Genomic DNA, 26,726 nt, shown 5'->3' on the forward strand with positions numbered 1-26,726 from the left:
AAACAGCCCAAAGAGAGAAAAAAAAAAAGCTCTTCCAATTCATTATTTTTCAGTGCAAAACAATTATTAAATTGTGAAAATATTACGGTGTTAACAATACTGATCCATCATTTTCTTGATATACATTAATAAATCACGCTTATTAAATATCACAACTACGTCAAAAGGAAAGTCTGATATTCAGGTTTTCTGTTTGTCGACAAATCTCATGAAAAGACAAATAATTCATGATACTCACAAGTATCGTCTGTGTACCTCATATCAGTCACTGAGCAACAATGTCGCACTGGCCAACATGCCCCTTCATCACAATAACATAATAATTAATAATATAACACACGCTGAAGTTCATTTTCAGTCAATCACACATGCTGCTGAAAAAAAAAAAAAAAAGTCCCCAATAAAACCCACTTCTTACTCCCGTTTAGTAGCATTCGAGAAAAACTAGTCACTTCCTGTGAAAGGATTTAGACTTAAACAACAACTATGTCGTCAATATTTGAGGATTCACGTGTTCAATGAGAATCAATGGGATTGGAGCCGAGAGTCACGGATAGAACAAAGCCAGAAAGCATTGAGAGCTCAGCGCACTGTTGGTTGTGGGGAGACTAGACGGCTGGCACACGCTAGCTACTAATGCTAACATGTTAGCCTCCTGTTGGTTTTGATCGTTTTCATGGGACTTGTTGACAATAACAAAAAAAAAAATATAGATCATCATCAGAATTCTCCTTTAATCTTATCTGATGGACACGAGGAAACCGACCAACATTCCTGTCCCACATTTAGCAAATTAATGAATTCATACTCATTCAAAGTGAAAATAATTAATATCTAAACAACAAATATAGTAGAAATAAGGCCCAGGAAGTCTTTTTAAGTCATACTCTGTCCCTATAGTACATTTCATTTAAGCTCAAAGTTATGCATCTTCTTCATGAACTCTTCACATTTTGGTCTGAGCTTGAGGGGTTTGATTCCATATCGACGTCCTCCGACTCCTTCCCCTTTGTCTGTTTGTCTTTGTCGGTGCTCGTCGCCGACCCATTTGTTGGCGTCTCATTTGCCTTCGACGTTTCCTCCTCTTCCTTTTTATCTGGCACTTGATTAAAATCAGTCCTTGGGATTTTTTCCTCTCTTCCAGAAGAAAGAGCGGGCGAATGTTTTGAAGTCTTAGGGGGCGTCTGCACCGAGGGGCTCGTCTGCCCGGCGGCTTTATCAGCGCCAGCCTTCTCCTCCATCGGCCCGCTAGCGGAGTCCCCGGCGGAGCCGTTGCTTTGCAGCTCCTTGTCGTCTTCTCTCTTCTTCTTCGGTGGTTTTTCAGTGTCTATGTCTGCATCCGTTTGCATATTGTCGTCTGGTTCCTGGGTGGTGTCCTTGGAGTCGTTGGTAGATGCGTCCTCGCTGTCCGCACAGGGCTCGTTTTTTGCCGTCGCAGAGTCGAGACTGGACGACTGATCCATTTCATCGACATCGTCTGTAGAGTCATTTCCGTTCCCCAAACTTTCATTAGACTCTGCGTTTCCATTTCCGACAGTCTCTGCTTCTGGTTTAGTCTCGGGCTCAGACAGTTTGTTTTTGTCTTTACTTGCCGTCTTATCAGTTCCTTTCTGAGCCTTCGAAACATTATCCAGTCCGTCCTCTTTTTGTTGCACAACCGGCTCTCCATCTTTGCCTTTACTCCGTGAATACGCCTCATCTTTTCCATCTCCATTCCCAACCGCGTCAGATTTCTTCTCTGCCTTCCTGAGTTGTTTCTGAATCTTTCTGGGACACCACACAAACTTGTCCTTTGGCTCAAAATGAAAGTAGGCGAAGCGCACGAGCTCCTGACGTTTCTGCTTGTCCAGGACAGCAAACAGGAAGTAGTCGAGCACGCTGCGCTTAACACTGCTCAGGGTCTTCTTGACTAGAGTCTCTTCCAGAAAGAAGCGCACCAGAGGGGCCTGGTAGTGCTTAAAGCCCAGCTCCCCGAGGCTCTTCAGGATGCGAGTGATGCGCAGGTTGTTGTGCATATTCCTGCGAGAGAATTTCAGTTGAAGCTGAGATTACAAACAGACATGTATACATAGACGTTGCATGTATGAGACTTTTTTTTTTTTTTAAATATTCACCGCTCCAAGTTTCCAAATCGCTCCTTCCAGTTATCTGCTCGTTTTATTTCGCCCGTCTCCTTGTTGACCAAACGCATGCCATAGAAGCCCAACATGAGTTCATAGGACTCGACTAGTCTCTTTTTAGCCTCCTCGTTCTTCTTGAAGGCCTGGTGAGCACAAGCAGTGGAGGTAAAAATATGAACAAATCACCAGTAACACGGGTCAAACATTTGAATTTTGGTTAAGTTACAGGTAGAAGAGGAAAATATGGGTTTTGTGTCTTTATGAAAAGAGCCGAATGTTCTATAACAGGTTTCCTAAACATTTGTGTGCTTGCAAGTGTTTGCTTGATAACCAATCCTGCAGTTTCTAAGAAGAGTACTAATGATGTTCGTAGAAATCTTTTACATAATACAATGCAATATTTCTAATAACTAATTTCATCAGATACGCAGCTTTCAACCTGTTTAAGTACTTTTTGGAGCATTTGTCTTAGTTGATAATCCTCTGAAGCTTTTCTCACATAATGCATCTCTAGCCACAGCATCTGAAATACACATTCAACTCACTGGATGACATTTGATTTCGGCTTTGCATTGACCAGATTGTGTGGCATAAATGGTCAAATTAATTTATAGTTTCATGTTGTGCACTGACCTCAATCTCTTTCTTGGTGAGTTCTGAAGCCATGTAATTAACCCCCGGCTCTCGCAGTGGAAACAACCTGATGACGGCAGATGACAGAAAATCAATTAGCTTCTAATGAAACGATACTCGTTCAGTGAAGAAGACTTCAGCGGTCCCGACAAGCGTTCGTAACCCCAACATAAAATATACTCTCAGTGCTTCATCAAACATCACGTACAACTCTGAAGCCCTGTGACTTTACTAAGTATATCCTTCTAATAAACAGTCAAGGATTCACAAAGCTTTCATGTCGACACGACATCCTCCTGGTACAATTGGGATTTAGTGTCAACTTAATCATAGTTTTTCTTTTCTTAAAACTGTTTAAAAAGTAATGGCTGAACGAGAAGAGACCTTTTCATTTGGATAAGGGCTTTACCAATGCACGACTGTGTGCTATTCGATCACTAAAGGTTCTTTGAAAGCTAGTAGGTTAATTAATTGTCTTACTAGCGCACAAAGTTTGCAAACTACTATTTACCGTTTTAACTCCTTGCTTAAAGTTACTACAAGGAACTTTCATTTTGCGTTGATTTTGGCGGCTCCTGTGGACATAAGTGGTAGTGTTTCTGAGCACCAGAGTCCCTTTAAAAAAACCTAATTTCACTGGCAGTGGTTCTGGTTCCCTCTTGCCTCACTTCCCTCCAGATTGCCCAGCAATACGGCCTGGGCCACCAGCAGCATGGTGCCAGTGTTGGCTCCCAGCAATCAGCGAGGCAATGCTCTGCTCCTGGCTGGAGGAGGAGGCGCTGCTGGCAGCAGCGAAGCCGGATCATTGATGGCGGGTCGGCTGGTGCCAGAGACCCCGTTAAAGTCTGAGCTGAATAGGTTTGTGTTGAAACCTGCAGGATTTCATCTAATTTTGCACAGAAGCCGGCCCGATGGCACTGATGACGAGCATTAAGAATAACAATCGAAATAGACAATCTTCCCGCTGATGGTCTCGTTTATGTATGTAGGTCATATAGAGGCATTGGTTTAAAATTGAGACTGTTTCATGAAGTTCCTCACAGAAACTTTAAGAGTGTGCCGCATGCTTCCGACTGCAAGGTCACCAGAATATGACACACACACCAAGGCGTAAACAATACATACCACTGAATGTACGAGTGAACTCTCTCCAGTCGTTTGTAGTCATTCTTCCACTCCTTAAGAAATGATTCAATGTAGATATCTGCACCAAGCGATAAAGAAAGCATCGTGTCACTGAACAGACTTAACGAACATTGAAAATGTAAGAATATCTTGATATGTTACCATCAGGAGCGGAGGGGAACTTATTTAGATAAAACTGCAAATTGTTCATTTTGTCTTCTGAGCACTCGTCATCTGTAAGATTCTGACAAAAACACATATATATATATAATTTGACGTTTCTCAGTGATGCTGGACCAGATGCATTTGGTTACTTTGCTGTGACTTACTGGATATCCTCTCCTGTAGGTCTGCATGTCCTTTGCTGCCCTCATGTTTCTGGGCGGATGATGCCACTGCAAATAAAATCGAAAGTGAAATGAACCTGCATCTGTCTCAGCGCTGTATACAATTTGATGATGTGGATAAAATCATTATTTAGGATTAATGCATCCTAGTTCAAAAGAACTATGACAAGCAGTGTCGTCATTGCTAACGATACCACGACACGTAATGTAGCAGAAAAGCTGGAATAACGCGATACAGTAACGTTACAAGTTGACCTATAAAAAGGCCAAGCTAATCCATTTCACACTCCCGCAAAAATGGGTTTAACACTAAATTTAAAAAGGTCTGTTTTGGCTGTATATTACACAGTATGCATAGTAATCGCTGCAAGCAGCCCAACGTAAATATAACGATATATAGCTACTTATAACCCCTCAAAGTAAGCTAACGTCAGAGGCTAGCTAGGCTAGTTAGCAAGCCTGCAGCACAGAGAGGCAACACAGCTATCGTTAGCTTTACAGCCAGGTGAAAAAGCAGTGAGTTACAAGTCAACATATTCCAACGCCATGACATGATTTTATGCAAGTTGTGGTTTGGCCGAGTGATAGTAATAAAAATAATAAAAGCACGTACAGTTAAAGTCCAGCCAGATTTGTTTTTGTCTTGACATGACCGACGCGTTTGGCTCTCTCCGGCCGGGTCGTCTCCATCACTCTCTGTGTCCCACGTCGAGTCGTAGTCACACACACAGTCGTCCTCCATGATTATTAAAATAATAATGTGACTTAGTTAAAGGCTAAATAAACGTGTAACCCGTATTAGCGCTATTTCACGAACATGAATCACATGTTCAGGTTAGCAGAGGACGTTCCCTGACCATCATCCGTCTCTCTGGTCTACCATCGTCAGTCTGCAGTACTGATGCTGCCTTTAAGTACCCCCGCTCCAAGTAGCGATTATGGGACTTCACGTAACTTGGCACAAATAGCGTTTGCGGTTAGTTTAATTGGAAAGGAAGTTAAGAGAAAAAATAAGCCTTCAACAGTAGGTTTGAGTTGCTGCCTCACGTGACCACCATCTAGGTACAGTTTAAGATAAGGTAAAACAGGAAGGTATAGATGATATTAATGCTAATTGCGTTTATCAACACTTAAGGAAACAATGTATTCCTTTATTTTTGCTTTCACGCCGTATTTCAGAAGCGGGTGTCATTTGTCACTTAATAAAGTTGTTAGTGTGCTTTCTAATACAAAACAATTTGAGTTTCCGACAGAACCGGAAGGCAGCACACTTGCTGTGTTGGATGGTTGATGGCGATAAAAACTGCAAACCAGAGCCGTTTAAAGAGAGAGTCGCATTCAACGGAGGTTCAAAATGTTTGATCGTCACTTGAATGAACGTAGACTTCAGGTAGTTCCAGGAAGTACTTAGCGGGCAATTTGAATGCGTAGATATTGGTAGAATCGGTATAAATACTTCTAATAGTTCTCAATAAATAAATTGATTCACAATATTCATATATAGCAAGGATGAAATGTATTTAGTAACATACATTTGTGTGTTTTTTAAAAGTAAAATTAGCTATTTAATTATCTGCATTGTTGACATATTTTAGGCTAAATGTTATTTATAATTTAGATGTAACTTAATATTGTTTCTAGACCAGCAACAGTAATGGTTACAACAGCAAAGCCACGATATAAAGTCATTAATATCTCACTGGAAACGAATCTAAAATGTAAATAAAATAAATGACTTTCCTGAGTTAAGTTTATAAATGATACAAAATCTACTTTTGTCTAGAAAATAGTATTTTTTTTCAGAATTTAGCAACAAATCCTCTCATTGGAGAAGCGGGATGAAGAGAATGTTTGGTAATTTTGCTTGAAAAATTACCCCAACCATTATTAAACCAATCAACCAATTATTAAAATAGCTGCCGGTAAATGTTCTGTGGATTCACTAGTCGATTAATCCACTAATCATATCAGATCTATTTACCATGACGTCAGTGTTCCAGAGCGGCAGGGTTGGAAAAACACATGCACTGTTAAGTTGCATGTAAAATTCTTTAACTACATAACTCACAAAATGTATTTCTAAATGAATAAATATTGGTTATTTTTGTTGAGGGAGAGCTGTGACAGCCATGAGACACATTTTACTAAATTCTTCTAAGTTGGTGGAAGAAGTATTCAGATGCTTTACTTGAGTATAAGTACGAATATCACACTGTGAAAATCACTACAAGTAAAAGTCCTGCATTCAAAAACTGACATGAGTAAAAGTATTATCAGCAAAATATACTTAAAATATGAAAAGTAGAAGTATTCATCGTGCAGTGAAATGTTCCCTGTCAGTGTTTTACTATTATGTATATTGTTTTTGGATTAATTGTACTGCTGCATTAATGCTTATGTTGCATTTAGCTACTGTAGATGTCTAATGTTGTGCTAATTCTAACTCCTTTAAATAGTCTTGGTTAATCTCAGCTGTGTGACGATGCACTTCCCAGCACATCCAAGAGGGTTTTTAGATATTGTTTTTAATCTTGAGAAGTAAGAGAATTTTCTCAAACCATAGAGGAACACTTCCTCCTTCAGGCTATCACAAACATTCACATTCAAAACCACCAACTTTGCTATCAGACAAATGTTGTGGAATAAATAATACAATATGTGTGGAGTAGAAGCATAAAGTTGCATAAAACACTCAAGTAAAGTACCTTGAATTTGTACTTACTTAGATACATTTCACAACTGCAGATCGACCATCTGACCTTGTGTCATTGACATCTCTTTGTCACAACATCTAAAAACACTGCATCCACTCACACACAATCTCACATGCTCTCTCTCTCTCTCTCTCTCTCTGATACACACTTACAGTCCAAACACAGTCCAATGTATCTGGTAATCCAGTCTGAGTTCTGTCTAATATCTGGACCAGCAGCACAAAGGATTGAAGGGTGTAAACATGTAATTTGTCCGTGATGTCCATCCTCTCACAGTAATTGGACTGATGCATTTATGCAAGGGAGTATTTCACCATTAGAAGATATAAATAGAACTGTTTATTGTCACAGGGGGATTCAATTTTGAATGGTCGCTGGTGTGGGTTTCTATTTTTGGTCTTTTTAGTTACTGTGGAAACCGGCAGGCCCTGCAGGCATTCAGAATAAACTGTTCCTATTTAATGCCTCTGCTTTATAAAATGGATTCCCCGTTGCCTTGTTCTCAGCGAGTTCAATACAGATGGAAAGATTTGTTTATATACAAAGGGATTATAATAATTATGTAAACCCAGTCTGGTTGTAACTGTCGGAGATTTGACAAGAATTTAGTAACATTAAGAAGGCTTACTACTCTACCTGCCCCCTTGTAACGTTGAGCTTCCTGCTTCCTGTAGATTATCACATTTAAATGACCTGCCATTTCATTTCAGACTGAATTTGTTTTACTTGAATATGCATACATTTAATTAGATGCATTCAATTTAATGCAAAAATTCAGAGCGGGGCGATTGTAACCGTGGTCTGGTTGCAATTATAACACTGACACAATAAAATAAGTCATATTTACCCACTGTAACCCAACATATACTCACAAACATACACACACACGCACACACACATATAAATGTACGTATGTATATATGCATACTTATACATATACATGTGTATACATATGTATGTATCATTTTAATTGTATGTGGAATATCAATGTATCCAAATGTTCAAAAATGTTTAAATTGTGGTATAATTTAGTAATCTCTGCGTAGACACTCAATATTTACATATTTAATGGTTAACATAAAGGGATACCGTGGAAATTTGGAAAAAAAATTTAATGAAGCATATAATCGGAAACTCACTGATTTTTATTCTTGCATCTGATTATGATTCAGCACATAATCTTGTTCTCTCCACTGCAAATTCAAATTCTGATATGTGTCCTAAAGGATCAAATCCGTCATTATTATCATCATCCAGATTAAAGCCCTTGCAGCTGGATTCCCCACTGTCCATGTCTCTGTGTCTTCAGGTCCTCGTCCTCTTGTCTCTGACGACAGGTTTGTCTCTTCATAAATCAGCTCTCTGTTTCAAGCTGCTTCCTCATCTTGTACTCATGTATTGTGCCTGTAAATGTCCTTGTCAAAGCACAGCTGCTGCTCTCTGCTAATGACCACCTTTCCATTCTAAAAGTTTGGCTTTTACAGAGGAGCTAAATTTCTATGAGCCCTCCTCCAGGACTTTTTCCAGATTTGCACCCCCCCCTGCAGAATTGGCAGATGGGTTTTATTTAGTAGAGAAATGTGCCTTCAAGCAAAAGCTCCTCTTGTCTTTGCATGATGCCATAAGCATCTTTGAAACGTTTTTTTTGTTCAAATTTTTACCATCTGCATATTCTGAGACACCGAGTAGATGTTTTTTGATTTCACAAGATAAAAAGGTAACAAATGCTTTTTGTTGACAGCGTTTAATGTTGCATGAGAGTAAAAAAATATAAAAGGATTCATAGGATTAATACTAATCTGGTAGTTAAAACACATCATAAATCACAAGCAATAAAAGGCAGAACACGCACAGTACAGACGACAATAGCAAACATGGTCTCAGTGTGGGCAGTGTATTATGGCATTTGGTATGAAAGACTTTTTGTGAATGTTTTCGGTTGCTGCGGTGGATCTGTAGCGTTTTCCAGAGGGAAGTTTTATGAATTCTTTTAAAAAGAGGATAAACAGGATCAGATGCAATTTGTCAAGGTTTTTGTTTCACCTGCGTCATACATCCCATTACTTTCATTCTTTCCCAATAATTGTATCTATTTTAGATCTTAGCCCCCAGGTGCCCATTAAAAGTTAAAACACGTTCAAGAAGACTTCTGCAAACATTCTCTAAAACGTTCTTGCTCATGTCTCATGAATCCAATTTCCTGATCAGATACAAGTGCTGCATTGCTTTTTAAAAAATGTGTTCTGTGATGGCTGTAAAACTTGCAATCAAAAAAGGTTCCTAAATATTCACACTGTTGCTGTTTCAACAGGCTGATCACGAATCAAACGAGGTGGGAAAATAATTACAGGCATTTTGGTGACTCATAATTATTACTTTCGTGAATACATTTTAATTATTTTGGAGATGAGATATAATGAGCACTTAGAAACGGATAAATATATTTTTTTGGTTTGAGCTAAAAAAAACTCTACCAGCTGTCAATCAGCAACCGTGAGAAAGATAATAATAATGTTACAAATGCAGACTGTAAAAGAGGAAAAGCATTAATATTCATGTGCCAGAATTTAATAATATACATCTGACATTTAAAGAAAATGAGGCATTGCGACCAAGAAAGTGGACACTGGAAGGCATTTCCATAATCCACTTCATTTGTTTCCATTGTTCCTCGTAAATGACACGGTAATATGTGAGCGTGATAATGAAATGTAATTGAGAGAGCAGAGAGAACAGAGAGAGCCCAAACTAAATCGATGAAGCATCTCTAGAGTCTAAATACTTATCCTGAAGCCCAGGCCTGATGGGGATTGATGGGCCTCCTCACTTTGTTCCAGGTCCTTGGGCTTTGAAAAGGATGTGGATACACACTGTGCAGATTGATGGGTGGCTGTTGGGGGCTTCAGGTTCCTCTCTTATCAGTGGAGATGTAATTGCTTTATGGAGAGCTGGTTTGAATCACGGCAGGGATGCAAGCGTGCTGATTTAGCCACTTAACACAAAAACAGGGCCTCTGAGAACAGGTTGCTCTGTTTCTAGAGGAACAAAAGAACACAAAGTGATCCACCTGCAGAACGCTGCTGCTGCTTCTACTGACGCTCCCGTTACGTTTTCATCTGGTACAACTGTGTGCCCTTTCTGTTCTTTCCTTCCACTCTTGACTCGAAAATCCAGCTTGAATGATTGATACTGGATGTTGCGACACAATTCACCGAACGAGGGCCCGGATCATTGCGCTTAACGTATTATCTCCTCACTGACAGTTCAAGTCTGTGCTTCTGGTATGAGTAACCGTGGCAACCGGCATCACCTACAGTAAGTTTCCAGAAGCATGTGAAGCGATGTCGTTTATTCAACAACTGTACCAGCATGCATCAGTTTGTGCAAACACAACACACACACACACATACACACACACACACACACACACACACACACACACACACACACACACACGCACGCACGCACGCACGCACGCACACACACACACACGCACACACACTTTATTATTATTATTATGTTATTATTCCGAGGCTGTAAAAGGATGATAATTCACATGAGATGACATCATTACATTAGTTATTAAACAACGTATTGTCTCAACTAAAACTAAAACTTCATAATCCATTTCACATCAAGGCCTACTCATTATTATCGAATGTTGATTTGGTCAAACTCATTTTAGTTTCCATTGTTTTATTCATTTTTTGGGATGTTTTCAGAAGGCAAACACAATCATTTTTCATCCATTTATGTGTTGGTGTTTTGTTAGTGGTGCAAATAAACCCTAACTAACAAAGCAATTCAGTTCTCATCATGTTACTAAACCCGAAAACATGTTTTAGGATAGCTCTGTAAAGCTTTGTGGCTGAAACCCTGGTCGTCCGGGTTTCTCAGCCTCTGGCTGTCTCCACTTTTAGATGCGCAGTTTCAAGGCCAGATGTGAGATCCCGCTGGTCGCTGTCCGTGGTGCTGAACCCCCCTCCTCATGTTAGATTGGTATCGACTGAGTCGGGACTTCACTTGTTACACACAGCTAGGATAAGACTGAACATTGCTGCAAACGCGTACGAAGTGTCTTATTCATACATTTCATACCGCTTTTTTAATTATTATTTTGGAGTGGTTTGCGCATGCGAAGAGGCAAGCTGAGGCCACTGGCTGATGACCGTGTTGAGAGCATCGATCGCTCTCAAAGCGCGCAGTAGGATATGCGCGTTTTTACATAAACCTGGTGAAAACAGATTTCCTGCTTTTATTTTCTCCCGCTGCTACGTTTCACGCAACAGGCAGCAACACCAATGTGGAGACCGCGCTGAGGGAACGGTACCACCTGTAACGGTGCGCCTATCTGCTGCCGACTTTCACGTCGACGCCGAGGATGAAGAAGCAAAACGTCCGGACCCTGTCGCTCATCCTCTGCATGTTCTCCTACTTGCTGGTCGGCGCCGCGGTGTTTGACGCGCTGGAGTCCGAGTCGGAGAGCTCCCGCAGACGCATCTTGGAGCAGAAGCGCAACGAGATGAAGAAGAAGTACCGCTTCTCCGAGCACGACTACCGCGAAATCGAACGAGTGGTGCTGCAAGCTGAGCCCCATCGCGCCGGGAGACAATGGAAATTTGCTGGCTCTTTTTACTTTGCCATAACAGTCATCACCACCATTGGTAAGTTGATGTCATGCTTCTATCTTTAGACATGAGGGGTACTGTTTGACTCTGTTGCTATAGTATTTACAGTGGAGCATTTATATTTCCTCTAAGTTAATGCAACATTTAAGGCTTGTTTTGCAGACTAAATCATGAATTAAAGAAATAGATCCACGTTTCAGCATCCGAGCGTTGCCACAGTATGCGTTGTGGGTTATGCGCCTTCTCATTTCCATCCCTCTGCATTAAGGTTATGGTCATGCAGCACCAGGCACAGATGCCGGAAAGGTCTTCTGCATGTTCTACGCTGTACTGGGAATTCCTCTCACTTTGGTCATGTTCCAGAGCCTGGGAGAAAGGATGAACACGTTTGTCCGCTATCTCCTACATAAGGTGAAGCAGTGCCTGGGCTGTCGACGCACTGAGGTGTCCATGGAGAACATGGTCCTGGTGGGCTTCCTGTCCTGCATTGGAACCCTGTGTGTTGGGGCCGCAGCCTTCTCCCACTTTGAGCGATGGAGCTTCTTCCATGCTTACTACTACTGCTTCATCACACTCACCACTATCGGCTTCGGGGACTTTGTGGCCCTGCAGAAAAAGGAGGACCTCCAGGAGAAAACGCCCTACGTGGCGTTCAGCTTCGTGTACATCCTGGTGGGGCTAACTGTTATCGGGGCCTTCCTGAACTTGGTGGTGCTTCGCTTCCTCACCATGAACACCGAGGATGAGCGGAGGGACGCTCAAGAGAGGGCGTCGCTGAAGAGGGACCGGGGCCTTTTGGATGGTTCTCTGGGTCTCCGTGTTGTAGGGGAAGAGAGCAGAGGCAGCCACAGAGAGAGGAACAGGAGCAATGCGGTGCACGGTCGCAGCCACAGCACGCTCTTCCTCCCGATGGAGGAAGGAACCAGCTGCACCAACCTCATCGCTTCCCCAGCGGATCAGGAAAGGCAAGGAAGCCCCTGCAGACACAGGCTGCATTTTCAGATCAAGGCAGGCAGACGCCAGCCAGAGACAAGCCTAAGCTCCCTCTGCTCCTGTGTGTGCTACCGTTTGGGGATTTGTGATAGTCCTCTTATGTCCCACGGTGAGCACCACGGCTGCCATATCAATTCTGTTTACGACAACTCAGTCTCCTACAGGATCCAGGGCTGCTCGCCGGGCTCCAGGGACAACACTGGACTCTCTTCCCCAGGAAGCACGCTCTCACCGGGACATAGCTTCCGTGAGTTCCCTCGTTCAAGGAGAAAGTCTGTGTAAAGAGCACTATAGTGAGGTAGTGTTTGCACAGACTGTAAGCAGCATTTTCAATGACACTGTATTTTGTGTTACACCTTGTGCATGTCAGAAGACACTGATTCTGTTCAATGAATAAGTTGTCAGTTGTGGTTGTTAAAGATAATTTTATTTGTTAAGCAAGGATGAGATTTCTTATCCTCTTTTATGACATTGTCTATGTTCGTGATTCTGCTGTGTTCCTCGCATGAAAGCGAAAGTGCATGCTAAAGAGAATGTACAGCACAAAATGTGGACGCATGTGCGATGTACAGATGTAAACAGTTGGGCTTTTTAAAAGTCTTTTGGATATAGTGCTTATTAATGACTGTATAACTGTTCAGTGTAGGTATGTGAATGATCCTCGGTGGACTCTGCTCCTGCTTCCAACTAAATCCAACACTTTTCATGCCAGAGCTAGAACATGTCAGCTTACCTTTATATCAAAAAAGCCTTAAATAACGTTCACCAAGCACATGAGATATGTGGCTTCTTAGCTCAGTGAATTTAATAAATCCTTTTATTACTTATAATGAGGGAGTCAGAATAACATCTCTGTGCATTGTTCAGCATTAATGCACTCTAACATAAAGAGATTATGATTGTTACATGACTGATTCTAACATAATGGATGTAGCACGTTACAGATACTATGTAGCAGGTTGCAAATAAACTTCCCAAAATCCTGGAAAAATTGTCACTCAGGGAGGTGTTAATTCCATGTAAGGGTTGTAGTCAGATTCAATGTGAGTCTCTTACAGTATTGTTTTATTAAACCAAAGGAAAGGACCATTCAATGTCTGAGGGTTTTTATTTTAATCAAAGTTTGCTGAATGTCTGAACAACTCACTTGAATGAGGTTCATTTCTTTTGTTTTCATTCGTCGTCCTCTGTTCTATTTGTGTTTTTTATCAACAGGAACAGAGGCACAGAGGAAAAATGGAGAAAGTGATACTACTTTTGGTGATGGTATTATATTGACTAACTGGTTTACAGTTGAAGGTAAACCCAGCAAGCATTGATGTGGTGATTTGAGCTTATAGTACCATACTGCCCTACTAGAGAGCTGCGCTCCATTAACTCAGGGTTACTTGTGGTTCCTAGAGTCTTAAAAAGTAGGATGGGAGCCAGAGCCTTCAGTTATCAAGCTCCTCTTTTGTGGAACCAGCTTCCCGTTTCAGTCCCGGGGGCAGACACACTCACCACATTTAAGAGTAGGCTTAAGACTTTCCTCTTTGATAGTGCTTATAGTTAGGGCTGGCTCTGGTTTGCCTTGGACCGGCCTTAGACAAACTGGTATAGGCAAAAACTACAGGGGGACTTCCTTAGGATACACTGAGCACCTCTCTCCTCCTCTTCTTCACCTCTGTCTGTATGAATTTACTTCTTCCCCGGAGTATTTGTGCTTTCTCGCCTCACAGGTTCCCATGACCGCAGTTTTATCTGGACACTGGTCCTTCAACCATCCATGGCCCTGCTGACACCTACTACGATCTTCATTATTAACCCTACTACCGATACCATTAATGCACAGTACTGATTTTGTCTCTTCCCCGGAGTCCTTGTGCTTTCTCTCCTCACAGGTTTCCATGGAGCATGGTTTCATCTGGACCCTGGTCCTTCCTCCTACCATGGCCCTGCTGACTCCAACTGCTAATATCACTTTTATTATTACTCGCATTACTATTTCATATTACCGATACCATTAATGCACATTATTGACCTGCTTCTTCACCAGAGTCTCTGTGCTTTCTCGCCTCACAGGTTCCTGTGTATCCGGGTTATACCTGGACCAGGTCTTGCCTCCTGCCATGGTTCTGTCATACATTGAATGTGTTGTAATTCTGTTATCCTGTTCTACACATGACATCTATTGCACTTCTGTCCATCCTGGGAGAGGGATCCCTCCTCTGTTGCTCTCCCTAAGGTTTCTTCCTCTTTTCTCCCCGTTAAAGGGGTTTTTTGGGGGAGTTTTTCCTGTTCCGATGTGAGGGTTCCGGGACAAGAGGATGTCAAATGTGTACATATTGTAAAGCCCTCTGAGGCAAATTTGTAATTTGTGATTTTGGGCTATACAAAAATAAATTGAATTGAATTGAATTTGCACGTCAAGAGACTTTGAGAGGTGAAGGTTAAAATGGTCAAAATCTGGTTGAAAAGTGAATGTTTTAGACATCTAGCTTCCAGATAACTGTTGTTTCCATAGCATAATTTAATACATAGGTAAGACCTGCTTCACACTAAATGATGGTCATTGAGATCCACATTTCAACCAAATCATGAGCTCATTTTAACATAGCAGTAAGTATTTAAGTACATTTACTCAAGTATTGTACTTTTGAGATACTTGTACCTTACTTAAGTATATATTTCATGTGTTCTTTAAACGTCTGCTTCCCTTTTTAAACTTCTTCTTCCTTACAATTTTGAGGTAAATATTGTACTTTATACTTGCACGTATCTGACAGCTTACATTGCTTTACGTTGTAGCCCGGTGTGACTCATTCAGACGCGCCAATGGGCGCCATGTGCGTCGGTGTCAGACGCCGAGAGGCGTGCAAAAATCCCAGCGTGTTTGACACCCTGGGAAGGAGAACAGGCTCCAAGGGACGGGTTGTCAGTGTTGACAACTTTCTCACTAGATTGAGTGACTTTTGGAGCTGGTGCTGCTAGTTACTTTCATTGGAAAAGAGTTGGCAACACTGGACTGTTTTTTATGGTTGGATGATTTTAAAAGTCTTTCTTACTCTTGCTGGTTTTTCAAGATTACAAACCCTAGCTAACCCTATAGCTTTAAGCTCGTTGTGTTGTTTATAACACTTATGTACCTTTCCTTAAGTGACATATCCAATGCAGGATGTTTACTCATAAGGGAGTATTTTTATATTGCATGCTGTGACTCAATGAGTCCTGGGTTCCAAGAACCTTTGTCTTCTAATACTCCCAAGTAGTCCTGTCTGTTGGAGCTATGAAGTTCATACTAGAATGGCCATAAACAACATCACACCTGTCACAAGATGGAATCACATCATGTGTCTTAACGTCTGCACATTGCCTCCAATCACTATTTTTAAAATCAGTTTTTGGTTTGAAACGAGGAACAGAAATCACGAAGGCTTTACATAAGCGTCCCCAAGCATACATTTCACGCCATCTGTTGATCTGCTGGAATAGTAAACTGCTTTACATATAAATGTGAAACTGATTGGGCAATATAATCTGAAATGGTGATTGGTTATGAAACGCCATCTGCTCTGGTTTGCATGCATAGAAATGTTTCCCCTGTTCCTTACATTGTCACATCACAGGCTGTAATTCTGAACCGTCGTGTGCAACAAGTGTTCAAAGTGTTTGTCCACTTTCAAATATACAGGATTTTCATCATTCCGTATGATTTCATGACAGAGACAAAGGAAGAGAATTATGATACTATAACTTTGACGAGGGGGCCCTCTACAGGTGGTAACTCTCTTAGGGGAAGTTAGAGGAAAGGAAAGTCACAAAGATCCATGTAAAACATTTAGCCACTAGAGGGCAGTATATAACCCCACAGCAGCAGCAAGCTGGCTGATGTTCATCCCTGTGTTCTTCTGTAAAAGTCTGCTTTGATTTCATTCTGACACAGTGAACAGCATTATAGCAACCATGCTCTTCTATTATGTTTATGGAAATTGTGTTTTTGCCTGTAAACCCCTTTTCGGCAGATTGAGTTGCCGGAATGAAGGGTCCCTAAAAGTGTAAACCTGGGACCTCGTGGTGTCAGGGGCCTGTTGATCTCGAGTCCAGGTCAACACCAAACTAGTTCACACATGTTTACTGTATGAACTCTCATAACTAAGGAGGTGATCGCTCCATGCGTGCTCGTGTTCAGCAGCAGAGGAGCAGAGAGGGCATGCACTGAGAGTGATCACATGCCCAGAATGTGATCAACATGAGCCCGATCAACATCTTTGGTATTGATCCTAGCGAATCCACTATCGATACCAGAAACAAAGCTTGGTATCGATACTTTAGGTATTAGCCCTAGTAGGAAACTAAATGTAACTTTTTCTCTGACATACAGTACCTGAGTATGAAACGTCATCTTATTGGTGTTCAAGGACTCCGATCCTCTTGACTATCATGTATCGCTGTGTGAAATAGAGAGTTAATGGAAAATACAGATGTTTTGGATGATTCCTCTGGGTGCACTGCTGTACTGTATGCTTATATTATCCACATATCCTTTTCTCATTGGCCTTGTTGCCATAATCCCATTAAATAATCAATATCTGTCAAATCAACATTTGTAGCTATCATTTCTAATACAAAATTATGCTACATTGTTCGTACTAAATACATCGATTCAAATATTCATTTTCCGGGAACCAGTTATCAAGCGAACTGCCTGAGTGGTACAAAGAAATTATTGGCAGAAAACCAGGACACAATTAGCTTACATTGATGGATCACAGCAGAGATGGCCAAACTTGTATAAGATGGATAAGGCTTATAGGATATAAGATATAAGATAGAGGCATAAACAGCAAATTACACAGCATGGTGTCCTATGGATGGCCAGTTCACTTGTTAGTCTCACTTGGATGGATGAGGTTCGGGTTAAAAGGGATGATATTATCATTGCAGCATTTTTCCATTGTATCCAGAGAGGTAGAGTGGAATCTATGCAGGTAGACGGATGAAACAGAGAGGTGATCTTTCTTTCCCGATACATTAGCGTAACATAGACCTGTGAAAATCCCCCTTGGGGACAGAAGAACCCCTTCATCTTATGTAGCCATTTCATTATCTGCCCAAACAATTTGAGGTTTTGTGAGGGATTTTGTTGTGCCCAGGGACATGGATCAAAGTAAAGTGCTATATCTCCTGCTAAAATGAATGATCTTGAAAGGGATCATCAAATAGAGACTCATCAAAATGGGAGCTGGTGCGAGTACTCTGTGGAGAGATAATTATACTCTTCTGAGAGCTACTGAAAATTTATTTCGGTATATAGAAATGTAGTCTGCTGGGAAGGAGCATAGAGCCTCCTGTTAGTCACCTTACATCCCTTGGTGTTACTTGTTTTTCCTGTAAAAGTGAATAAATAGTATTTCACATGCAAAGGGTGTCACTTTTCTGTCTGTGATTGTGTTCATTTTTTCCCACGTGTATATACCCATATATATATAATATGTCTCGGGATGACAAAAGACATCTCGTGTGGCAAAGATAATGGGTCAATTTCAAAGCGTCTGTTCCATTTAGCAACTGATGGCTGTAAGAAAGCATGCATCAGAAGCTTTAAGTCTAAATCAACAGACTCTTGTCTGGTTTCTTTATCGTACTGAGAAATCTGAAATATCTACTGAAAGATATTTTGTAAAAAAGGTTTATTATCTATTTATCCATAAACACAGCTTTGGGATGAAGCCCTGAACTTAATTGAAACAATTAAAGTCCCTTTAAGGGAATGTTAACCCTTAGAAAAAACATTAGCTATGCAGATCATCCAATAAAATACACCCTAGAGGGCACTTTACCATATTTCACCCACCTTTGAAGCATTTTTGTGAACATGGGGGCTATTTCTACAAGTGATTAATCGTGTGATAACTTGAAAGTTGCCTTCTAGAGTGCAAGTAGCTTGATAAATGTGTCCCATTCTGCCATTTCCTGACTTTGCTCTGCATCCATGACGAGAGAGAGAGAGAGAGAGAGAGAGAGAGAGAGAGAATGTGACTCAGCTAAGAACCTTTTAACTCCGATAAATTGCTCTTTATATGTAGTTCCTAGATGTTTGAGTACAGGCAACAGGCCGCAGACAAAATGTTCTTCTTTGACAACAAGTCACAGAAGTACACGTGAGTCAGAGTAGCTAAAAGCAAAAAGCGAGTTGATGGTTGAAGGACGCAGAAGTCATGCAGCATTTGTAGTCCCCACTGGGAGGCAGTGACACACTAAATGGCTGCACAATGCGCCTCCTATGTTTGCCCAGCTGTAGCTCTTTGGACGTCACCCCCCCCCCCCCAACTCCCTCCCCATCCTCTTCTGATCTGAGTATGAGATAGAGGTACACGATGATGAATAACAATTAGTATCTCTCTAAACAGATACTAAAGAAGAGGCCAATATCAATGTGAGATTTATATATGGAAAATCTTTCATTGTTCATTTCAGTATAAAAAATGTTGACTGAGCATGCTCTGCTCAAACAGCACAATAATGAAACAGTTACTTCAAACTGATATGTGAGCAAATAAATTGGACACTGACACACACACACACACACACACACACACACACACACACACACACACACACACACACACACACACACACACACACAAGAGGACAAAGTAATCACATCCATTCTGTTGAATTCTCTCCAGGAAAGTCATTAATGGTTTTAAATGAGGACGAGCTGCCACCGATACAACTGATCTGTGTGTGAAATGGAATTAGGTGGCTGAGGATGACAAGTGGAATCTTTTATAGCCAATACTCATTGCTCATTGTGGCAGTGTAAATTATGCTTTTTTGTCTTCTGGTCAGTGGCTAACAAATGACACTGACAGCACACATTTTCTTCTTCCCATTGACATATAATCAATTTAACTGATATAATCATCCATACAATCACTGGCACATAATCTTCTCAACACAAATTGGTATCTAACAGAGGAGTGAGTGCCCCCAGGTGAGGACAGAAACAAAGTAGTGCAATTACTCAAGTACTGCAATGCCTTACTTGAGTATTTTCCATTTTAAACATAGGCTACTTTACAGCCTACCTCTACTTCATTACCTCTACATTTCAGAGGTGTATTTTGTCGCCATTTGTTTTTTTTGGAACCAAAAGTGAGGGTGGAGCTAAGTGCAACTGAATGATAAAGACAACATTTTCAGGCGACCAAAAAGGTTTAAGGAACTTTAATGAACTGAGAACATAGTTTGAAGTTGATTACTGGCCAATCACAGCACAGTAGGGCGGGACGAGGCGGAACATTCTTTGCGTCATCAACAGGTGCGCGCTGGCTGACATGCTGAACGGTAACTTGTTCCAGGTGGAACTGTGGTGACTTCTGTGTTTGTTTTTTTTTACCTTCACTGAGGCCTCTCTGCTGTTTTTGACAATAACCCCAGATGTGACTGCAGAGCCTCATTCAGCTCAAACACGTTTGACAACTTTGAGGAGAGCAGTGGCACCAGAGCAGCATCCAGAGAGGCCGGGGAGGACTACAGGAATGGGTATGTTGTGCTTTGAGAAGTCAAACCTGGAGCTGATAGAGGAGAACTTCGCCGTGCACCAGAGCAGGATGACATTAAGACAGGTGAGTAACGTTACAAAGCAGTGTGTGCACTACACTTTGTGCTACAACTCTGCAGCTCTTCTTTGTTTGTTTGTATTATTTATACATGTCTTGTCTGCTTTGGTGATGTTTTTATTATGTTCTTGATTCAATAATATTGCTTGTTGTTGCACCCGCCATGGTGTCCATATTTTTATTTACTATCGGCAGTTTTTGGCTTAATTGTGAGTTGTATCTCATCTCTGGTGTCTTCCCGTGAGGCTACACTGAGGAAGGCGGTTGTTACTATAATTGATAATCAGTTGTGTGCACAGGCTGCAAAGTGCTGTCTATAAAAAAGGAATATATGGTTTGTTTGGCCATTGGGGCTCAGTGGTGTGACGTGTATCGCTGACGTGTTAATTGCACCTTGTTTGAAGCCTAAATGTATTGTTTAATTTATTAGATCTATCATATAACATCATACATTTTCCCTCTCTTCCCTCCACCCCTCTTTTACCTTTTAAAAAAAATGTAAAGCAGTGATATTGTGAATGACATTTTACTTTTAAGTACATCTTTTCACGATTACTTTTACATGTAGGCGTACTTGACTAAAATGTAATTAAAATAACAGTACTTGTGCTCTTGTTAAATAATGTAGCACTCTATCCATCCCTGATCATTGCTACTTTTAGCCTTATAGAGGATCATAATACTTCTTCCACTGTGAATATCTGCTGGTGATCTGATCAGTTGAATCATCCCTGTAGGCACACATGCGTGTCCTTCTCCAACACACACACACACACACACACACACGCATATCAACAGGACTTCTAACAATCGATCAGAGCTGCTGCCGCTCCCCTTTTCAGTGCCTCATGTTGGTCTCGGAGCAATTAGCCTGCCTGCATCCCAGTAAGTACACAGCAGTTTGTGGCTAATCCTCCTCCCTTTTCACCCCCTATCTTTCCCTTTTATTGATTCTTTTTTAAAATCTTCCATTGGACATGTTTCTTTTTCCTCAGAGTTTGACTGTCTGACACGCATAACTGGAGGTGTGACAGGTTTTACAGCTCTTACACTAATACCCTTTATTTGCCTGTAAAGGGCTGTCGTTGGGAAGCCGTTAATGGATGTGGGCAACTGAGGCTTTCAAGTCTGTGTGTGCGAGTGTGTTGGTATGTATGTGGTGTGTACGTGCGGTTTGTGTAGGTATGTGCCACAAAGATATTTCTTTTACAGCGCTGTCATCGCCCCAGAGAAAGGAGCCATATATACGGTATAATTGTATGCATGACATGTCTGTGACAGTGTGAGCTTCTTTATAGAGTATCAACACAACAATGCAATCCAACACAGCAGTCGTATAGATACCAAATGTAAAAGTTCATAATGTTCACTTTATATTCACAAGGTGTCAGAGAGCTGCTGATTCAACTTGAGCGTAAGGTTACTGGTGTTGTACTCGGGTGGCAACCTCCGCTTCAGAAAAGTGAAGCCCGAGGGCTGAAGTGCCTCAAACCTCTGATTGCACAAACAAGTCTGATTGTATAGAAGTCTATGAGAAAATGACCATATTTCTCACTTGATTTATTACCTCAGTGAACAATGTGAAGATGAGTTTATGGTCTCAATCGCTAGTTTCATGTCTTCTTTAATACAGCATGATGTTCACTAAGTAAATTATGGTCCATTTAGAGCAAATAGACAATGAAGCAGGGTATGCTTAGGGCATGTCTACCTTGTGATTGTCAGGCTGCTGCCACGGCGTTGTCCGGTTTGTGTTTTTAAACCATTTCACAGTGTGATTTCAGTTCATGGAAGTTAAGTGTAACCGTCTTTCTTATTCGCCGTTGTACTTGTAATTAGTTTCACCATATCGTGTCTTTTGTGGTTGCAAAAAGCCAGGACGTCTACGGCCAAAAACCAAGATGGCCGAAATGCAGAACTCGAGGCTTCAAAACAGCAGTCCAAAAACCAATGGGCGACGCCCACTTGATGTTGTTCCTCCTCATATGAAACTGGGGTGAACGAAATGCCCACAAATAACATTTACAGAGGGATTAATGACTGTCGTCTGTCGGGAGCAAAAGAGGAAGTTGGGTGACATTATCATTGAGCCACCTGGCAATAGAGGAGATCAGGGTGGCTGGATGGGTCAGCCGAAACAATTATCCATTTCGTTGATTAGTGAATCGACTGGAAATTTATCTGCAGATAGTTTAATAATCGGTTAAGCTAATCATTTATGTTAATTTTCAAGCAATAATGCCAAACATTTTAGGGTTCCAGCTTCTTAAAGGGCCAGTATTTAGAGGGGATCTATAGATGAATGTGATATTATAAAGTATGTTTTCTTCAGGATTTGCTGCTTTTCTCTGTTTTTTATCATTGTAAATTGAATATCTTTGGGTTTTGACATTTAAAGATAACATTACTTTGCCATCTTGGACATTGTACCATTTTTCTTGTAACGATGAATCTATTTACTGAAAAATAAAATGGTTAATTTTGAGAACCATTTTAATGTTGAGTTTCGTGAGTGCAAGTCATAATACTACACCGTACCGCATGGCGAGGTATTCCTGTGTTTGTGCTCGTGTGCTGTAAAGCTACAGAGAGATTTGCTCAGTGAAAACCTCGAGCCTGTGGATAAACGGCTAACTCTTTAAAATATTGAAATAAGGCTCAGCTGGACTCTTTAGTCACAATATAACTGAATTAATTGGAAAGAACTGGACATGGACTGCATTTAGTTATAAAACTTAGCCCAAAGTAATCAATGCATCTTGTTTTATTTCTTTTTTGAGCTCGCAGCCAAAAGACTAATGACACAGTCGCCGTACAGCAGTTGAGTAAACACGACCGAGTCTCCCTGCTGGCTGCTGCATGCGGTGACCTGGGAATGAAGGAGCTCAGTCGTGCTGACTCGGTGAATCTGAACACCACAGAGGCTGGCTTGTCACAGTGCCAACCATTCGATTTGTTTCGAGACACAATATGGCCATCTTGGCTGTGTGCTGGAAAAGTCGCAAGGGGAGCCGGTATACTTGCCAGCCAACTTTCTCTTGTCGCTCGTTCTCTCTTATTTTCCACTGCGAGGCCACACTCTGCAGGGAGTGTTTGAAGAAGGAAATGTGCTTTCATGGAAGATTCAAAGCCGTGATCAAACATGCAATGTTCTCTGAAATAATTCAACATTTTGACACTTTCATTGTCTCCTGCTTGATTTATGGCTTTCAGCCTCACAATATAGTCATGTTGCTTCCCCCCCACAGTTCTCTAAAATATGATTGTATTTAATACACATTATTTAACTCTTTGATGCAAAAGATCTTAATGAGTAAGCGTCGAACAAATAAACCTGTTTGAGTTATTTCTGCGATGACAAATATAAGCCATTATCATTTTTACATAATGACTGCATTAATCGCGCTGATGACAGGGTTATCATGAGCCTGATCTGTCATCCTTCTCTTCACCACAACAATAGCAGCTAATAGCAACTGTCAGAAGAATACAACGCTCATATTAACGTGGAAGTGATAATTTAGCTCCATCCGAACCACTGCACAGCAACAGAGATAAAAGATGGAAACATTTAGCCGCTCAGGATTAGTCAGTGTTGATTCAGATATAAGTCTGCCTCAAAAGATGAGCTGGTATCTGTTTAGAAAAATCGATTGCCTCAACATCTTAATAAAGGAGCTTGTCACCTTGTAGGCCTACAACAGTTTGACTCGTATGCGACCTTTTCACGCAGCAAGCTTTCCTCGTTACGTACACTGTGGCACGTTGTATTTCATTTTGTCCAGATAACTCATCCAATGACATGCAGCTTAGGTTAATTGATGACTCTAAATGGACCGTAGATGTGAGCGTGAATGGTTGTCTGTCTATATAGACGTCAGCCCTGTGATAGTCTGGCGACCTGTCCAGGGCGTACCCTGCCTTCGGCCAATGCCAGCTGGGATCGGCTCCAGTCCCCCCGCGACCCTGAACAGAATAAGTGGTTAAAGATGATGGATGGATGGACAGATAGATAATTCATCTTCTTGTTAGTATTTGAATGTGTGCTGCTCCCCCCCACCCTCTCACCTTTAGTGTTAAAGGATTAGTGCACCTAATTCATAAAACATATACAGCCAGTTTCCCATAGCAGCCATGCCTCACTGTCGACGGCTTTTATTGGGACTGTTTTCAAGTTAAACCTGTCCACAGAGATGTCTCCCCAAGGAAAGGAGTTTGGGCACCCCTGATGTTTTTCCAAAAAACAATACAACCTTTTGAAGAAAATTTGTGATTTCTTCGTCTTCTTCTTCTTCAAAAAACCCCCCCACTGCCAGCCAGAGTATGTATTGAATGGCAAAAATGAGAAAATACAAAATGTTGCTAAAATACAAATCTCAGACAACCAATGATGTTTTGTTGAAACTGAATGAAAATTGATTTTGTGATCAACAGCCCTGTTTTTGTGTAAAAACACTAGAAGAGGGCTGAACGTTGTAGAACATGTGCATGGATGTTACCCAATTAACTACGAGGGCACGATGGTTGTTCAGTTCGGAAGTGTTTAGTTTTGTTCTGATGAAACTAAAAGCAAGTGCTGTGGTTTTCCACTTGGCAGGCTGTGACATCGGGGGAATTTGGGGGGGGTGAAGAAGGAAATCTGTACTGAAAATGGAGGAAAGAAACATAAAATCCAAATCTTTGAAAAGAATCGGAAGAGTAAACTTTCTATTTACCAGGAGTGTGTTCTTCTAGAATAATTGCCGGGGAGCAAGAAGTGAAAAGGTGTGTCAAGTGTGACCTAATTAGCTTCAGCAGAGACTTTAACGCTGCAGACTCTCTCTCAAGTGAATCGCAATCGACGGGAATGCAGAACTGAACTACCTGTATGAATCAGTGGAGAAAACATGCAGCTTGTGCGTTTATTCTTTAGTTTTAAAATAATGTGCTGGTAAAATGGCATTAACAGAGATCATAATGATGTTATAGATCTCAGTGAGATAAATGGCAAGTCGGGGTAATGGGGTACAGTTAATCAATACAATAGGAAGCCGGCTTCATCGTTAGTTACACTGCTCCACCCCCCCCCTCTCTATTTCCCTCCATGCAGCTCATCATAATCTGCTTTCATTTATTTGTCTGTACTCATCTCTTGTTCATCTTTTAATAGTATCATTAAAATGTCATACTTGTTGTCTTGGCACTGAGGTTGAAACTTTTCCCCTGCAACGGGCTCACTATTGAACATTCACTGGTAATTGAACAGTAATGAACTGTTCTGTGACCTGTGGTGTGTGAGTAATTGATTCTGAAAGTGGTGTTTGTAGGCACGATGTGTGTCTACAGGGCGAGCAGGCACTGTGTAAAAGGCAGCTGTTGTCACGGCTCCGGAGACTGTCGTTGCAGCTCTGGCCTATAGATGGTGATGCTGCACTTCCTGTTGTTGAGCGGACGCACCATGAGCTGTCTGTGCTCGGGCTCTGGGTGATCAAACCTCCCAAAAATATAGAAACAACTGTGATCACAAGCTGCAGTCGTCGAACTGCTGTGGATCAAGGTTTGTTTTGGGATTATTACGTTGGCTTGGTATCTTTATTTAGTTGTTGGACGTCATCTTCAGGCTGAGTCTTAATCTGTTGCTATTGATCTCTTTCAATGTTTCCACCTATTTCCTGGTGTTATGGCAGAATTGAACTTTTTGGTAATATTTTGACCTACTGATTGGTCAACCGGAACTGCAATCTTCCAATCATAGCTTAAAAACTGTAACTAGGCACGACAGGCCTTTGGACTTTTCAACATGTTGAAGCTCAGTGGGCTGTAGTATGTCTTTGGAGGGTGTGGTCTTAAGCTTCCACGACCAAAAACACAACAACAAAAGTATAAAGTATGGACTAAACCGTGTGTCTGTCTGCTCTAATGTAAGCTGATAGCATTAGCATGCCAGGGTAACTAGAAATAGTATGTAGTAAGCTAAAGTTAAACCAGTAGCTAACTGCATTATGTAGTTCCAGGTTACAAAAAACCCTCCACTGCGTAAGAACCAAGGTGGTGGTATGTCAGAGTTTAGTGACCGTAGAGAAACTCTCTCCTGCCCTTCATTTGGTTTGAGGAAGTTTCGACTCTTCAGTCAAACTTGGGTTGGATAATGTTACGTCTGCCAAACACCACGGTTATTAAGAATGTAATCTTACAACCGTGTTGCTTGTCCAAGAATGATATTCGACATTAAGCTTTCCAACCTCCCAAGGGTTCGAATGAATGACATTTCAATTATCTTCTATTGATAATATTAGACGGAATACAAGGGATCCATCCCACTGCTCCTTTATTTCCATGTCTTCTACGGATCATCGGTTGGTGAGGATTGCTGCTGTCTGCCTCTTCCAGCCACGTATAGTAGTAGCATTGCCTCTTTCTCTTTGTGTCTACACGTTTGGTTTCAAATTTTTCGGCGTAAACTGCATACGTGCTCGGCCAGAACGGAAAGCTTCACAGGCATAGCAACAGTAACTAAGGGGGTTGGGGCTCAGCGACCGGTCAATGGCTACCTCCGCACACTCTCCACGGCCGTTGTCCTTTT

General features: G+C 41.3%; 2 protein-coding genes across 2 annotated transcripts; one reads left to right on the forward strand and one right to left on the reverse strand.

Annotated features, from left to right (window-relative positions):
* Positions 1-714: 714 nt before the first annotated feature.
* Positions 715-5,172, reverse strand: ogfr (opioid growth factor receptor). Its single transcript, XM_076099787.1, has 7 exons — positions 4,839-5,172; positions 4,208-4,273; positions 4,041-4,122; positions 3,879-3,957; positions 2,754-2,820; positions 2,115-2,263; positions 715-2,019 (listed from the first exon to the last, which is right to left on the reverse strand). Exons 1-7 carry the CDS (start codon positions 4,965-4,967, stop codon positions 936-938), a joined length of 1,656 nt encoding a protein of 551 aa, XP_075955902.1. The 5' UTR covers positions 4,968-5,172; the 3' UTR covers positions 715-935.
* A 6,145-nt stretch (positions 5,173-11,317) lies between these two features.
* On the forward strand, positions 11,318-12,842 carry kcnk15 (potassium channel, subfamily K, member 15). The gene is made up of 2 exons (XM_076092137.1): positions 11,318-11,603; positions 11,836-12,842. The coding sequence occupies exons 1-2, from the start codon at positions 11,321-11,323 to the stop codon at positions 12,840-12,842; spliced, it is 1,290 nt and encodes a 429-aa protein (XP_075948252.1). The 5' UTR covers positions 11,318-11,320.
* Positions 12,843-26,726: the final 13,884 nt, after the last annotated feature.

This window comes from Anarhichas minor, unplaced genomic scaffold (assembly GCF_050575085.1).
Source record: "Anarhichas minor isolate MPS153535 unplaced genomic scaffold, ASM5057508v1 ptg000003l, whole genome shotgun sequence".
NCBI lineage: Eukaryota > Metazoa > Chordata > Actinopteri > Perciformes > Anarhichadidae > Anarhichas > Anarhichas minor.